The 15,778-nt window shown below is 43.0% G+C and overlaps 1 protein-coding gene across 6 annotated transcripts in view; it reads right to left on the bottom strand.

Moving 5' to 3' along the window:
* Positions 1 to 15,778, bottom strand: part of CRTC3 (CREB regulated transcription coactivator 3) — a 1,134,508-nt gene that overhangs the window by 945,076 nt on the left and 173,654 nt on the right. For all 6 annotated transcript variants that reach the window (XM_086958213.1, XM_086958215.1, XM_086958212.1 and 3 more), the window contains exon 2: positions 4,419 to 4,529. In XM_086958213.1, coding sequence (XP_086814339.1) covers positions 4,419 to 4,529 — 111 coding nt within the window. The remainder of the gene's footprint in view (positions 1 to 4,418; positions 4,530 to 15,778) is intronic.

Below are 15,778 nucleotides of genomic sequence, written 5' to 3'. Positions count from 1 at the left end.
GTGTTGATGAGGCTGGCTTTCCCATCCTGTCTGATTCACAACATGTATTATGTAGTTATGCCTCTGTATGCAATTCGCTATCGTGTCTGGCAATGATATGTAGCAGTGGCTGCATTCCCAACTATAACAGGAGTGTGGCATTATATAGGTACTCCTATAGACAGGTGTCTCAGGCCGTCCATGCCGCGCTATGTGTTTTTGTCACAAGTGTGTCCTGTAAATCCAGTATGTGGGATGCCCCGTGACCTCTGTCACGTGTGCCAATAGTCACTGCCAGTGACATCTCGCGTCTGCCTCAATGTTTGTCCACCGGGGCAACTATGGCGTCCCGATATCAATTCTTTGCTTACCGTCCAACTGGGGTAGTTTGGGAGGAGAATCAGGAATAAGAACTGGGCAAACGGGAAGGGGAAGAACGACATGGGAGGAAACTCGGGGTGAGGCTCCCTACCACAGTGGAGAACAAGTAAGTCAAAGGGGGAAAAGGAAAGGGGCTTGAGGGTAGGGAGGGAAAGAGCGAGGGGGATACGCTATCGAGACATGTCTGGTGTGGTGTGAAGGTGAGTGCTGTGTCTGTGCGTCGCGGTGTGGGCGGGCTCGTGTATCTGCATAGGGCGGTGCTTATCAATCAGGGAGGGCGGCTCACTTCGGGGCAGGGGCAGAGCGTGGTGGGTCCGCTAGGCGGTGTATCTGGGGGGGACCTTCAGCTCAGGGTGGCAGCGAAAAGGAGTCAGCAGTCGCGTCGTGGGTGCAGCATATCAGTGCCCCTCCCTGTCGCATCATATACTCCGGTCCTCCACCTCTATGGCGTGGGCGGTGGTTGAGTGCTGTCTTGGTTGGTGTATGCCTGGCGGAAAGTCTGCAGGATTTCCCCCCACAGCTGCGCTATAGGTATGGCCCTCAGGCCTGCTGTTTCCTCTCTGCGCAGGGTCACCTCCTCCGCCATCGCCCAGTTGTGAAAAGAGGTGTCCCAATGTTGGAGTTACGGCAGATCTGTGTGTTTCCAACGCTTGGTGATTAGTCGCTTGGCGGTGATAAGGCCTAAGTCCCAGAATCTCGAGTGGACTTTGTTGTGTTTCGTTCTCCTAAATAACCCCAGTAAACAGGCCTCCCACCTGTGTGGTAGCTCCGCCTCGGCCCCCTCAGTCAGTAATGTTGTCACTGCTAGCCAATAAGCGTGTAATCCAGGGCAGGCCCGGAGCATGTGCAGTATATCCGCACCCACCAGGGAGCAGCGCGTGCATTCTGATGTATCAATATCAAAGTATTTGTTTATTCTGTCCGGCGACAGATACGCTCTATGCACAATGTAAAACTGAATGACCTTGAATCTGGAGTTACGGGGGATGTTGCTTGGTCCCTCCCGGATCCTTTCCCATTCCTTGTCTGACCAGCCCCTGTCTCTATCAGTTGTCCATTTCTCTCTCAGTGACTGAAGGTTACAAGCAGTGTGCGTCAGCAGTGCTTGTGTTAACCAGTGTACTACATGTGTCCCACTTCCCATGACGTGTAAGTACTGTATTAAGAGGTGAGTCTGCGGTTCTTCTGTCATGTCTCCCCACGTCGCCGTGTAGGTGTGCACTATGGAGGCGTGTAACAAGAACTGCCCTGCTGGTACGTCTGTGTCCGCTCGCAGTCCCTCAAATGTAAGTAGGACCCATCTGCATACAAGTCAGCTATCGTTTCGATCCCGGCCTGCACCCATTGCTCCAGCATGGGCGCAGATACAGTCCCTCTGTTGCTGGGGGTTCCCAATAGTGGAAGAGCAGGGGCATAGGGCGGTATCGCCCGTGTGAGCCACAAGCATCGCTTATAACATCTGTATGCAACAGCTAAATGCAGCTGTGTCGGGCGAGGGGCCCTGGTCAAGGGGTGGAACATCGCAAGAGCTTGTGTATGTGTCAGGGCTGGGCCAATGGAGGACGTGTCCTCCAGATGTCTTCCGGCTAGCCAACCGACCACCCATTGAAGCTGCACGGCTAGTTAATAGTGCTCCTGGTTAGGAACGCCAAGCCCCCAGCTTTGGTGGGGGTATAAAGCTTTTGTAACGCCACTCTAGGTCGTCCTGCATTCCAAATGAGTCCCCGTGTCATAATTTCCAGTTCCCGGAAAATGCGGTTGGGTACATATACTGGCAAGTTGGAATAGTAATATAAGAGTCGGGGTAACACGAGCATCTTTGTTAGGGTTATCCGGGCCGGTACATTCAGGGGGAGCGTTCCCCAAAATGTCATCTGAGCCCGAGGAGATGGCCCTGACCAGGTTGCCCTCCAGAATATCTTCTGGGGTGTGGTAAATGTGTATTCCGAGGTAGCGGAACGTGGTAGCGTGCCAGGCCAACCGTTCCCCGCCGAGTCGTACCTCACATTCCTGCATGTCGGGATGGAAGGGATACACACCGGATTTGCTCCAGTTGACTTTAAGGCCCGATAGGGCTGCAAAGTCTTGCAGCGTGTCTGCGATTCCCTGCGGCATCTGTGTGAGATCATTTATATAAAGTAGCAAGTCATCAGCGTACAATGAAATTGCATGGGTCCCATCCGCTAATGGGATACCCCAGGTGTCACCTCGACTTCTCAGTAGTGCCGCCAGTGGTTCAATCGCCAGGGAGAAAAGCAATGGCGACAGTGGACAGCCCTGTCGTGTGCCCCTTCGTACTCTTACGGCTGCGGACAGTAAACTTCCGGTGCACACATGAACCGTTGGCGCCTGGTATAACAGACTAACCATGTCTGTGAAGTCTTCTCCCAATCCGAACTACAGCATCACCTCTCTGAGATAAGGCCATTCCACAGACTCGAAGGCCTTCTCTAGGTCTAGCACCAAGCAACCCGATCTCGGCCAGTGGGTCGTGACGTACGACTGTACCCTGAATAGTCGGCAAATGTTATAAGAAGTGCTACGTGTGGGCACAAAACCATTTTGGTCCGTGTGTACTAGAGTCGGTGTGAGAGGGGCCAATCTCTGCGCTAGTGTAGACGCTAACATTTTGTAATCGGTGTTGAGGAGAGCCAGGGGTCGGTACGACCCCATCTTCTTTCCATCCCTGTCAGGTTTAAGGAGGGAGATCAAGGTAGCTTGGTTAAGAGTGGGGGGGGGAGTGATGAGTCGTCTATCGCCGTTGTGTACATCTTGATCAATTCCGGGATAAGCAGAGCCGAGTACGCCTTATAAAACTCCGCCAGCAGACCATCTGGGCCTGGGGATTTGCCATTGGAGAGTGCGGCTATGACCTCTCGGAGTTCATCTGCCGTGATGGGCGTCGCCAATTCTACATGTTTTGTATCGCTCAGCGCCGGTAGCTGTATGGCCGTCAGGTAATTTACGATGTCGTGAATAGGGGCCTGTAGGTGGGAACAATATAGCGTACTATAATGGGCGGTAAAGACGTGGTGGATTTCATGTTGTGCATAAAGCATGTTTCCCCCATCCGTCTGTATTTTCGTCACTGGGCGTGTCCGATCTTCCCTTCCAATTAGCCAGGATAATAGTTTGCCAGGCTTGTCTCCTCTGTTGTGCGTGCGTGCCAAATGAGCCGCTTAGTTAAGGCATTGTAACCTCTCCAGTAACTGCTCATGTTGTTCCCTGAGGTCTTGCGAGCCACCCTCTCCACCCTCTGCTGCAATTTGCTCCCTTCGCATCAGTTCCGTCTCTATCTTTGTTAAGTCTCTCTCCAACCGTCTCCTAAGATTTACCTGCGTGCCCAGGCAGTGTCCCCGAATCACCACCTTGAATGCATCCCACTCCACCTGGGGGGTGGATGCCGTGCCCGTGTTGTCCTCGAAGTAATGCCCTATCTGAGCGGACAAGGAGTCCCGGAACGGGGCGTCTAACAATAGGTCTGGCTGCAATCTCCAGGTGGGGATGGGTAGGTGTGCGCGTGTCCATGCAAAGCTTAGGATGTGTGGATTGTGGTCCGAATGAGTGCGACCCATGTAATGTGTGTCTGTCACCTGCGGAAGTAAGTCAGTCGTGAGCATGGACCTGTCTAGTCGCACATGTAAGTTGTGTGCGCTCGAATAGAAGGAATATATGCGGGCGTCAGGGTGTCTACTGCGCCAAGCATCGTGTAGCTCCCATTGGGTTGCCCAGGAGTTGAATGCTTTCATGGCCCCTAGCATGGGCGCCAGCACAAGTAGGATCTCAAGTTGCATCTGCGACAAACAAAAGCAGACCTGATGACTCAACAGTGAACCCAAATGGGAACACAAATGGGACAATGTTGTCATTAACAAAATGCTGTGGCCTCGATGGGCAGCACATTTAGCAATGGAAAACAATGGATGACATATAAAAGTTAATGGCTGAATGGCCATACCTAAAGTTTTCTCTCTCGCTCTACTTATTGTAAGTTTTTTAAGAACTGGTTACATGAGGTATTTGCCATACCTAAAAAATAGTGATTGCATGCAAATTACCTGAAATTCTGCGGAACTGCTGCTAATCTGATTAACATTCGGCAAAGATCCACCATAATACTGAGCTCGAGACTGTGCCAGGCGCAACTGTTGCAGTTTCTGAAATTGTACCTAGATGAGAAACAAAAAAATGTCATTAGCAACATGTAACCCAAATCTGGGCCGGAAAAAAACAATAAGTAGGGAAGGTAGTGCTAACAATGCAGCATGCATGCCTAAACCGGATTGGTGCAATTATGTACCTGATATGATTTTATTTGTTTAAGAACGTAACTACATTAGAGAGCATTCTTTTTTTTAAAACAGATAAACATGACTGGTAAAACAACATTTTTGTTACAACTCTTAGATGCGTGGGACTTACGAACACGAACCGTTGACACAAAAAAAAAAAAAAAAATCACACGAGCATTGTAATTTATGTATAACAAAATTAGAGCCTTGAACCCTCTACGGGTCTCAAAAGAGTATCACCATTGAGTCCCCTATTGGTCGTCCGTCATGCAATTATGAAAGTTGATATTTAAACCAGTTTCAGTACTCTACTTTATTCCATTCTACATTGTTTAGCATAACGGCAGCAGAATTGTAAGTTTGTTGTATGAAGTTTTGTTACTGTGGATGCTGATTTTGACCCGTTATAATGAATAGCTGTGCCATCTGAACTATGCATTACAGAATGCATTATGTTCCCACATTTAAAAAACGAACATTTGATCAGCAGTAGTAGAAAATTCCCCTCCTCTGTGCCCATCATCGTGCATCAACCTCTTTTTTCATCTGCCTGCAAAATCTCAAACTAACATGATCACTATGAGAAGAAAAAGTAGATTAGTTGTGTTAAAAAGAAAATACTATAATGAATACTGGAACACTGTTTTTACTATAAAGTGCTGTAGAGTTGATGGAATGCTCCTATGTAATGTGGAACTTGGAACTAGGGACTGAAATGTATCTTATGAAGAAAGGGGAGTTGGGGGTAGAGAAAAAGTAGAATGAAGCTGGAGGTATTTGATGAGGAATACATCTTTAGCTTGATCATACTTTGGCTTTGAGGATCCAATTACAAACATTACATTTCACAACACCCCCAGGATTGTAACTGACAAAATCTGAATTCTTGCCTATGCCTGGCACTTCAGGATTGACTATTCCCAGGAGAAGCAGGGTCAATAATGATTCGCATAAGGTGGGTCACCATTTACAGTGGTATAGTCAGTAAAAAAAAATATATTGGCAAGTTGCCCAGAGCGTTTGTCAATGGTCAGGCTATTTACAAGCAGTCCTCCTTCACCCTATGTGTCTGATCCATCCAGAAATTCCTCTCCTCATTAGCAGCAAACAGAATCTCACCCTGTAGAATTGAAGAAGGACACTTCAATGTAGGTTGGAATAGGTTTTAATCCTTAACAAGCAGGTACACAGCTGACAGCGTAGTCAGTCAGCGTCAACTGGATAAAAGTAGAACACATAGAGGAAAGTGGAACACAGTACACACAATTCCAAGGAATGTGGAATGTGCCAGGTTAAAGGTACATTACATAATATATACAACATAACACATCCCCTTCGGAACGCAAAAACAAAAAACAATAAAATAGTTATGAGAAGCATCATCCCTTTTCTCGAAACAAAAAAAAAAATACATTATGAATACGAGAATAAGTATAAACATAAATGTATGTCTTGCTTTATAATGGAAAACTTTCAGAAATATAATCAGCCAACCAAACTGGAGGCTTTTTTTCACGCCTGGAATTCCTGTTGGTGTTAGACGCTTCCTGACTGGCACAACTCGAAACAGGAACACTGGGAACAGTCAAACTTATCAAAACATCTTGATTAGCTAAACCTGATACACTAGGAGCAGCTAAATTAGAGCTAACAACAACCTGATTGGAGACATTTACATTAGATGACTCAGATGAAGTCGAGCACATCAAATCCTCCAAGTCAAATAAATTAGAGGATTTGCTAACAGGCTGCAAAGAAACAGAATCAAACAGATCAGAAGAATTTGTTTTGTTAAGGGAATCCAAAGGATCACAACATTTAGCTATCCTTTTAAGATTCCACACCCGTCCATCAGAAAGATGAACAGCATTATTCATGATCTCCACAACTTGCATAGGCTCAAAAAAACGACTTTCCTCCTTCGGAGATTTGTTAGGTTTTTTTAACTCTTACCCATTGACCGACAGCAATGTCAACATCTTTAACATTATGCTTAGAATCATACCAAACTTTACTCTTGAGGTGAGAAGCCTGACTTTTTTCTTTTACAAAATCGTCAGACCAATTAACAACATTAGATTTGAACAACCACCCAGGAGTGAATTTTGTTTGTGGATTTCTACCACGCATAAGAACAAAAGGAGGAAACTCCGTGGCATCACAAATAGAAGTTCTGTAGGACCAAACCATTTTTAATACCCGAGTTTCCCAATCCTTGTTACTAGCAGACATCTGAATGGTGTTTTTTATGACTCGGTTGAAGCGCTCAACCATGCCGTTACTGTTTGGATTATACAAAGCAGTGGTTTTGTGCTTAATACCTAATCTATCAAAGTACTATTTTGCCTTACAGGACATAAACTGAACGCCATTGTCACTTAATAGAACAGAGGGAATGCCGTGCAAAGTGAAAGAATTATCTAAAAATTGTAAAACAGGACCAGTATCTGCTCTATTAACAATCTTTACAAAAGGCCATCTTGAGAAAAGATCCATCAATACCAAAATATACTTCTGGTCACTACCAATGGGACCCATAATGTCAATAGCTGTGTGCTCCCATGGAGAATTAGGTTCCACCATAGTGCCCATAGGAGGCTTACACATGACCAAAGATTTATCAGCAGCTTGACATGATTTACAATTCCTCACAAATTTATCAATATCTGCGTCCATTCCAGGCCACCAAAATGAAGTTTTAACAGTGCGTTTGGAACGGACAATACCAAAATGTCCTTCATGACATAAAGCCATGATAGATGAACGCACTGTTTTGGGAGGAATGACCCTTTCACCAAACCAGATATTACCTTCTCTGATACTTAGATCAAACCTGACCTCCCAAAAAGACTTTAAAGGATGTTTGCTATCCACTTTTTTAGGCCAGTAACAAACTAGATGTGATTTCACCGAAACTAAATCCATACCATTAAGATATTCTTCGTCCCACTTCTCTTTCATAATACCAGTACCTTCCAGGTCTTGCACATACGCAACTTGGAAAGAATTCCACAAATCATCTTCACATTCTACAAGCTGTTTAGGCATTCTAGACAAAAAATCAGCTATGCAATTCTCTTTCCCAGGTACAAACTTGAACTTATAACAAAAATCTTGCAATTTGATGGCAAGTCTGGCTACTCTTGCAGAAGTATTTATGGTTCCTTCAGTAGTTAACACTCTGAGTAACGGCTTGTGATCACAAAGCAAAATAAATTTTGTGCCCCACACAAAAGCTCTGAAATGATTCACAGCCCACACACATGCTAAGGTTTCTTTTTCGATGGTCGAATACTTTTCCTCAGTAGGTGATAAAGACCTAGACGCATAAGCCATTATTTGTTCTTTTCCATTTACCCCAACTTGAGATAAAACTGAACCTAGTCCCTTGATACTAGCATCGGTAGTAATAATGGTTTGTGCTTCAGGGTTAAAACTCTTTAAAGAAGCAATGTTTGTGATGCAGCTTATTATGTCCTCAAAATCGTGTTCACACTCCATAGACCAAACAAACTTAGTTTTGTTTTTTAAGAGTTGTCTGATATTGTACGTTCTGGTTGCAAAATTAGGAATGTATTTAGAACAAAATTCAGCTAAACCAATGAAAGATCTAACATCATCTTTCCCTTTAGGAGAGGGAGCGCATTTGATAGCGTCAATGAGGTTAGGTTTAGGTTTGATCCCTTCACAATCAATAACATGACCTAAATAGGTAACATGATCACTGGCAAAGGTACATTTTGAAAACTCAATTGTCAGACCCTTTTCCTCTAAAATGCTTAATACTTTTTCTAGAGTTTTATCATGCTCCTCCTTGTGTTTCCCAAAAATTAGGATGTCATCATGGAAAAACTTTGTGTTTTTAATGGTGGAGAACAACCTGTGCATTAAGCGCTGAAAAACAGCAGCTGCTGAAGCTAAGCCGAAAGGCATTCTCTTGAACTGAAAACAACCTTGCAGAGTTATAAAAGCAGTGTATTGCTTGCGGTCTTTAAATAAAGGAATCTGGTGGTATGCAGCAGATAAATCAATTGTGGTGAACCACTTAGCACCATCGAGCAAAGCTAGCATCTCATTTCTTTTTGGTAAAGGAAACTGATCCACCACAATATTGTCATACAAATGGCGCAAATCCACACAGAGTCTCAATTTACCGTTTGCACGTTTCACTACAACCAAGGGAGAAACCCAAGAAGATGCCTCCATTGGCTCTATTATGTCAGAGGAGACTAATCTATCAAGCTCAGACGCAACATCTTGTCTTAAGGAAATAGGGACGCTTCTGACCTTATGAATTTTTGGAACCGCTTCATCCTTTAAGATTATCTTATGTTCAAAATCCTTTAATTTGCCAATTTTCTTCTGAAAAACAGAAGGGAATTTCCTTAGCAGTACATCACCGGTCTTGGTCCCTTCATCCATAACCAGAACCTTTTCAACTGAATTGGGATCAAGAATTATATGTAAATCACCCTGATCTTTCCATGCTAAAACCGATGGTCCCTTTTTCGAAATGTATAACTTACCAAAAGATTTGAGATTCTTGAATTCAAATTTCAACCAACGAAAACCAATAATATCAATATTCCCGCCATTATAACCTTCAGGGTCAATATCAGGAGAAGATAAATTTGAACCAATTCGGTCGACAAAGTTGCTACGCCAAACATCCTCATTGATAATGGTGTAAGGCGAGCCAGAATCCGCATAAACCTTCACATGCACACCTCCAATGTACATCCAACATTCAGGCTTATTGTCAACCAATAAACATCCATCTCGAATATTGAGAAGGAGTTTCTTTTTTAGGACTACTGAACATTCAGAGGCTTGATCATCACCACTGGAACTATTATCAGATTCTACATCCTCTTGAATGCATTTGGCAGTCTTAGTCCTCCTTCTACATGCTTTGGTATAATGGCCATACAGACCACAAACACCACATTTACTCTTCTTAGCCGGACACGACTTAGCAAAAGCCAAATGCTCAGAACTCCCACACCTGTAACATTTAGGAGTCTCACCAGTCATTTTAGGTTTTGCCCATGTTTCATTCTTTTGTTTGAAATTGCTGGATATTTTATAATTGGAGTTAACTTTAGCAACAATATCTTTAGTAGTGCTATCGGATTTCAAGGCACTAGCACATCTGCTAGAAGTTTCAGCTTTACGGACTAAAGCTAAGATGTCATCTAGAAAAGTGTCGCAATTCATCCATAAACGTTCCTGAATAGCAGGATTGTTTGCATGCATGACAACCTGATCACGGATCAAATCATCCAGTAACACACCAAACGCACAATCATTCCCCATCTTTTTTAACTCACCCACATAGTCATCAACACTTTCATTCTTGGATTGCTTCCTCTGAAAAAATGTATACCACGTAATACCAATACAAACCTTGGGAGCAAAATACTTATCTAACTTTGACAGAGCAATAGTAAAAACATTACTGTCACCAGCCCCAACAATAGGTTTGTTCATCTGATTATAGCACTTAAGACCTTGTAGACCTAAAGAGTGCAAAAGGATGCGTTTCTTTTGTTCTGCGGACATTTTGCCATCATAGTCCACAGTCTCCATGTAATTCAGAAAGTAGTCCTTCCACTCCAACCATTTCAAGTCTGGTGAAGAACCTTTGGACCAAAAGTCTTGCGGATTACTCAAAGAGAAAGTTTGTTGACTCATTTCCAAATAAGATTTAAAAACAAATGTGATGAAATCTGATGGAATTGTTCAGTGAAAGAGAAAAATAATAAAAATTCACTTGAGATGTTAAAGAAATAGATAGTCTTCCCTTCACTGTCCTTTCTTCACCACCAGTGAATTTAAGATCCAGGAAATGTCAAAGTGAGTCAAAGTAAGAGAAATGCCAAAAATGCAAAATCGTAGAATTTCTTAAAAAATATTATAAATGGTCGAAAATACCGTTAAAACGTTTCAAATAGTCACTTCCCTGTGTGACAGAAACAGCTGAATTCACTTGCGTCAGTTAAATGGTTTTCCGACTGCGAGTAGGCTAGACCAATCCAAAATGGCCGCCGCATATGAAGCACACGTTCACGTTGAACGTTTGACGTAGGAGTAAAGACGCTGGAGATGGCCAGAGAACTTGCGAGCGTGCAGATAACAACAGCATCAGAGGCAGTCACGCGCGAAGGCTCCAATTGGCATTATTCAAAGTGCAACGGTAAGAGCTCCGAATTTCAATACGCATTAGCTCTGGAAAGTGTAATTTCGCAATAAAATAAATATTCCACACAACACAGGAAAAGTGCTCACCGCCCAGCAACTCGAAGTCCTTTGAGAATTGTTTAAAAGCGCCTCCAGATACTCCGAAACGTCGTCTCTGCTTGCCAATTACAAAGGACTACATTTTTTTTTAATAAAAAAAATGAAGTAGAATATCCAGATCGTCGCCACTTGAAGAATTGAAGAAGGACACTTCAATGTAGGTTGGAATAGGTTTAATCCTTAACAAGCAGGTACACAGCTGACAGCGTAGTCAGTCAGCGTCAACTGGATAAAAGTAGAACACATAGAGGAAAGTGGAACACAGTACACACAATTCCAAGGAATGTGGAATGTGCCAGGTTAAAGGTACATTACATAATATATACAACATAACACACCCCCGTTACTTCAAATGCATAAAACTTTGGCTTATTGCTGGTGTACAAAATTCCGCCAAGCCCCTACACTGCGAGAAGCATAATTACATAAGCAGATTCTTTGCACTGTGAAAAAACATGTTCCTTCAACAAATAACTCATGTAAATCAGTAAAGAAACTAAATCAATCTAGAATAGAGCAAGGAAACCCACACTTGACAAATGACCGCAATAACAGACTTGCTCTGCTAAAGGCACTACAAAAAGAAGCAGAACTTTCAAGATTTTTTTGGGAGGTGTGCGGTCAGTAGGTTTAGTATGTCCGTTTTTTAGGTTTTTTTTTTCTTTTTTACTAGTTGTAAAGTTTTCTTTGGGATGTTACACATACACCCTGGTCACAGGACCATGGTGTAAAAAAATCATCTGCAGCCAATTGAAGTGGCAAGAACGATTTCCTTTGACACTACTCCCTGTAGGACCACCCATTATCTTGTCGGAGACCAGAAGGTACTTTCCTTTTTAGGATTACCACTTTTTATTTACGTTTGTTCCAAATAACACACATTATTGCCTACACCCAGAACCCAGCAGGGAGATAAATGTAACCTATAATTAAAAAAAAGGGAAAACAAAATCGGAGAAAACAAAAAAAGAGCAAAGTACCCCCAACCTTCCGATGCTTTCCACCTCCTCGCCCTATCCCAGAAGACCATATTGGTTTAAACCCGCTTGATTTGAGCGTGCTTACGACATGTCATATCTATGCCTTATAATCTTTATATAATTCAATTCATCTTTAATTCTCACATTAAAGCAATAAGGAGAACCATCCTTAGTGTCCTAAAAGTAGACGTAACGGGGGAGATCTAGAAATTCCTTCACTAAAAAGATCAGTAAGGGACCTCCTTCAGTTACATATGTTTTCTCCTTGGCTCCAAGGCCACTGTGAATCTTTCCACAGCGAAAGGTCCTTAATGCTAATGAGTCATCCATGCCACATGCCAGCCTTGTGTGAAAACTTAACTCCAAACAGGAGGCCAGAGTTGGTAATGATGGCAGGTTTAAGGCCTGATTGGTGCACTGTGAAATGTTATGTCCGATGCTATTGGCCTGATCTGCTCATTATGAAAAGTTACGACACAGGCAGTGGGCCTAGCTCATTTATATTTGTTAAAGCCAGTAGGCATTTAACAGTGGGGTTGTTGTCACACTGTGTTACAGGCTATATACATGTATATTCCATTACATGTAACGTCTAACAGATTGCAATAGTAAACAAGGGCTTTGGTGTTGGCCTCCCAATCTAACAAATCAGAACGGTTTTCATACAATGATTCTAAGTCAGGACCGGATGTGAGGATTATGCTATTCTTTCTCCACTTTATTAAATAGCAACCATTCAAAGAAAGTGGTAAAAACTACTATTCCCATGAAACATAGGGAATAACAAGGTTTTAACAATAAAGAGTGTCCATGTAGATCCAACAATCACAGGGCTCCCTGGGTGTCATAGTCCTCTTTCAACTCTACTCCCTCTCTTTCTTCGCTGCTGCAGCCAGATAAGTGACTTTTTTTTACCTCTCTCCCAGTTTAATGCTATTTGTATCATTATTGGTATTTTCATTTATTACTTTGCCGCCTTCGAGCCGCTACTCGCAAGAATAGCGCATTTACATTGCCTGTTTGCATGTGCTGAGGTGTTTTCTTGAAATACATTGTGTCTCACGAACGTTCGGGATTGGGCGCGTGTGCCGCGTTTCATTGCTAGCGCACACGCCCCTCCGATTTTTAATTGTAGTCCTTCTGTGCTTACTTTGCTGTGTGCTATGTCTTCCCTTTTAGGTTTCTCCTGCGAGTCGGCTGACTCGCGCTCGACCGCGGCAGCCTTCGTGCTCCCCAACGGTTGTGTTGTGGTGCGGGCTCGCGGTGCACACCTCCCACTGCTAGAAGGCACCAGTGTGCGTTCCCTGCAGCGACGTGCTTCTTGACATTCTGCTCATTTTTGGCAGTCAAAAAGCAACGCTGCGAGAGCACTGTCTGCCGGTGACACCGTCCGGGTCTATTTCTCTGCCGTTAGGCAATTTTTACTGGCGCACGCCCGCGCTTAAGTGGGTCAGTACCTGCCATTAGGCAGTAACATGAGCTGTTTATAACCGCCTGGGGGTCTGTTTAGGCCTTTTGTTTACCCTCTGGGCCGGAGTCTTGTACTGCAGGTGTCCTCCCTGCTGGGACCTTCTTCCAGCAGGCTGCCCTTTCTTAATACTCTGCACCCGGGCTGATTCCAGGGTTTCTGCCCTAACTAACACGAGCTGTGCCCGCATAAAGCGCAGGCTGACACCCAGCCCCCCCATATCCTAAGGTACACCCTCCCTCTACTTATCCACTTACCTGTGTGGCACTACCTCTCCTGCCCTAATGGAGTCCTTTAAGGATGACACAGTGGAAAAACTCCCTCGTGACCTATGTTTCTTTTTTACAATTCAAATTTGAATTCAACATAGGCTGTACATACAGTAAAACCATAACCACATCCAAAAACATGTACAAAAAGGTTCTTTTTAATTCTTAACTCTGTTAATTTATTTTCTTTCTCTTATCAAAATTACTTTTCTATTATGTTTTAACAAATGGGTATCTCAAATAATTACATCATCTCATCTCAACATCAATGCCCCCAGGATTAAGAAACAAAAAATTAGCATTCCAACAGGCTCTTATACATTCATACCTTCTCAACTACATTCATACTCCATTCACAACTACATAATTCTGGAAAGTCGGAGACATAGACATGATTACAATCTCCTTGACCACTTTAAGCAACTGCATTTAGCAGGATCTAAATAGCATTGTTCAAAGCGTTTCGGTGGTTTGAAGAGAGGATGAACACCACCTTCATCAGGACCCGCCAGATAACAACTAGTCTCTACACACAGGGGATACCTAAAAAGGTATAAATACAAATGAGTTAACAGCCCATGGTAATAACACTCAAAATAATATCAATTGGACCTATATGCACATACTACATTGTACAAGTGCTGTGACTTTAAAACCAACCGTGCCATATTTATCCACCTAATACAAAACACCAAAAAGTGTATCACAACCCTTAACAAGTGGTTACTCTGATCACCCTAACCCTACTTACTGAGGGCAGGATCAAAGAAGCAATTTCCTAGTGTTACAACATCAAGGATAGCTTTGTGTCTACACCACCACCAAAAAAGTGACTAAAAAGAAACAGAAGTTACTAGATAAAAAGTTCGCCAAGAGAACACCCTTCATTCCTCATAGGAATAGGTTTAAAATGTCACCTAGACCAGAAAGTACCACTGCACTGCATTTCTTCATGACTTCCTTACTATCAATACTTCTTCAGTAATGAGTAACCAATTGTATTAACCAACCCTTTAAATACTGACTATTATTGCCGTTCTCTGTGGAAAAAGAACAGTACAATATTAAGGCATTCCATAACGATATTCCAGGTATATTTGCAGATATACGAGTGGCTATACATCAAATGACATCTTACCCTCAGTATTTTTGATGTGTATTATAGAGCTGCAGGTTTTTGTCTTCAGAGAGATACTTCTATTTTGGGGAATGGGAACATAGTTCTAAATATTAGCACAATGCGAGTCCAACGGATAACATTTATACTTATGTATTGTTCATACAGTCCGTTGTACCTTATGTATTCGCTTTGAAGGGACCACAAAGTCCTCTATGTTGATATTTAGCCCTTTCCTTGTGGCAGCATTTTATAAATAGGAAACTGGAGGCGTTACACAAATCTTCTCCAGTCAAGCTAAAAAGCGGAAAATAAGAGAATGATACGATCTGTGTTTAAAATACGTCAATTAATAGCTGTGTAGGATGTTGTATACCTTTAAAAATGACAGTGACTCACAAGAAGCCATAAAATTCAGTTTTGATAAGGGAAGATCTAGCATTGTACTCTGCGTTTCTTATATAGTCTAATAAGTTTCTACAAATGTATCTGATACAATATAGCCACTCAACGCACATGGCTATGGTGGATTAAAACGTTTATAATGGTTAGACTAAGACTACTACAAAGCCATGTGCTTTCTCTCCGTCCCCATTAGATAAAATAATTCGTCATTATTGCTTCAGAGTCAAGGCATATCTTTAACGCACCCAAAGTACGGAGTTTTTCACCACTCTTCCCATTATACTATGCTACTCCCTTTTCTATACGAGATATGGTTTTGTAATTAGCACCCTACGTCCGGCTGGTTCCAACGGCTTCAAGCTGGTTGGTAGCAACTCTGAAGTGCTTTTTAAAAAAGGCCCACTAGCTCAGGTAAAAGAACACGGAAGACCGCGTGATCCCTGGAGCTCACCTCTTTTCGTTCGCGCAAATCCTCAAACAACATCACGGCGGCGAGACAGTAAAAATAGATCGATTCAAGTTACTGTCTACCCGATCTGGATGTTTTATAGGTGACGCTCATATGAAAAAGGCATCAATTGACCGTG

Source organism: Lissotriton vulgaris, chromosome 2_1, assembly GCF_964263255.1.
Source record: "Lissotriton vulgaris chromosome 2_1, aLisVul1.2, whole genome shotgun sequence".
Lineage (NCBI taxonomy): Eukaryota > Metazoa > Chordata > Amphibia > Caudata > Salamandridae > Lissotriton > Lissotriton vulgaris.
Note: the sequence above shows the minus strand (reverse complement) of the source record. Positions and strands in the feature narration are given on the sequence as shown.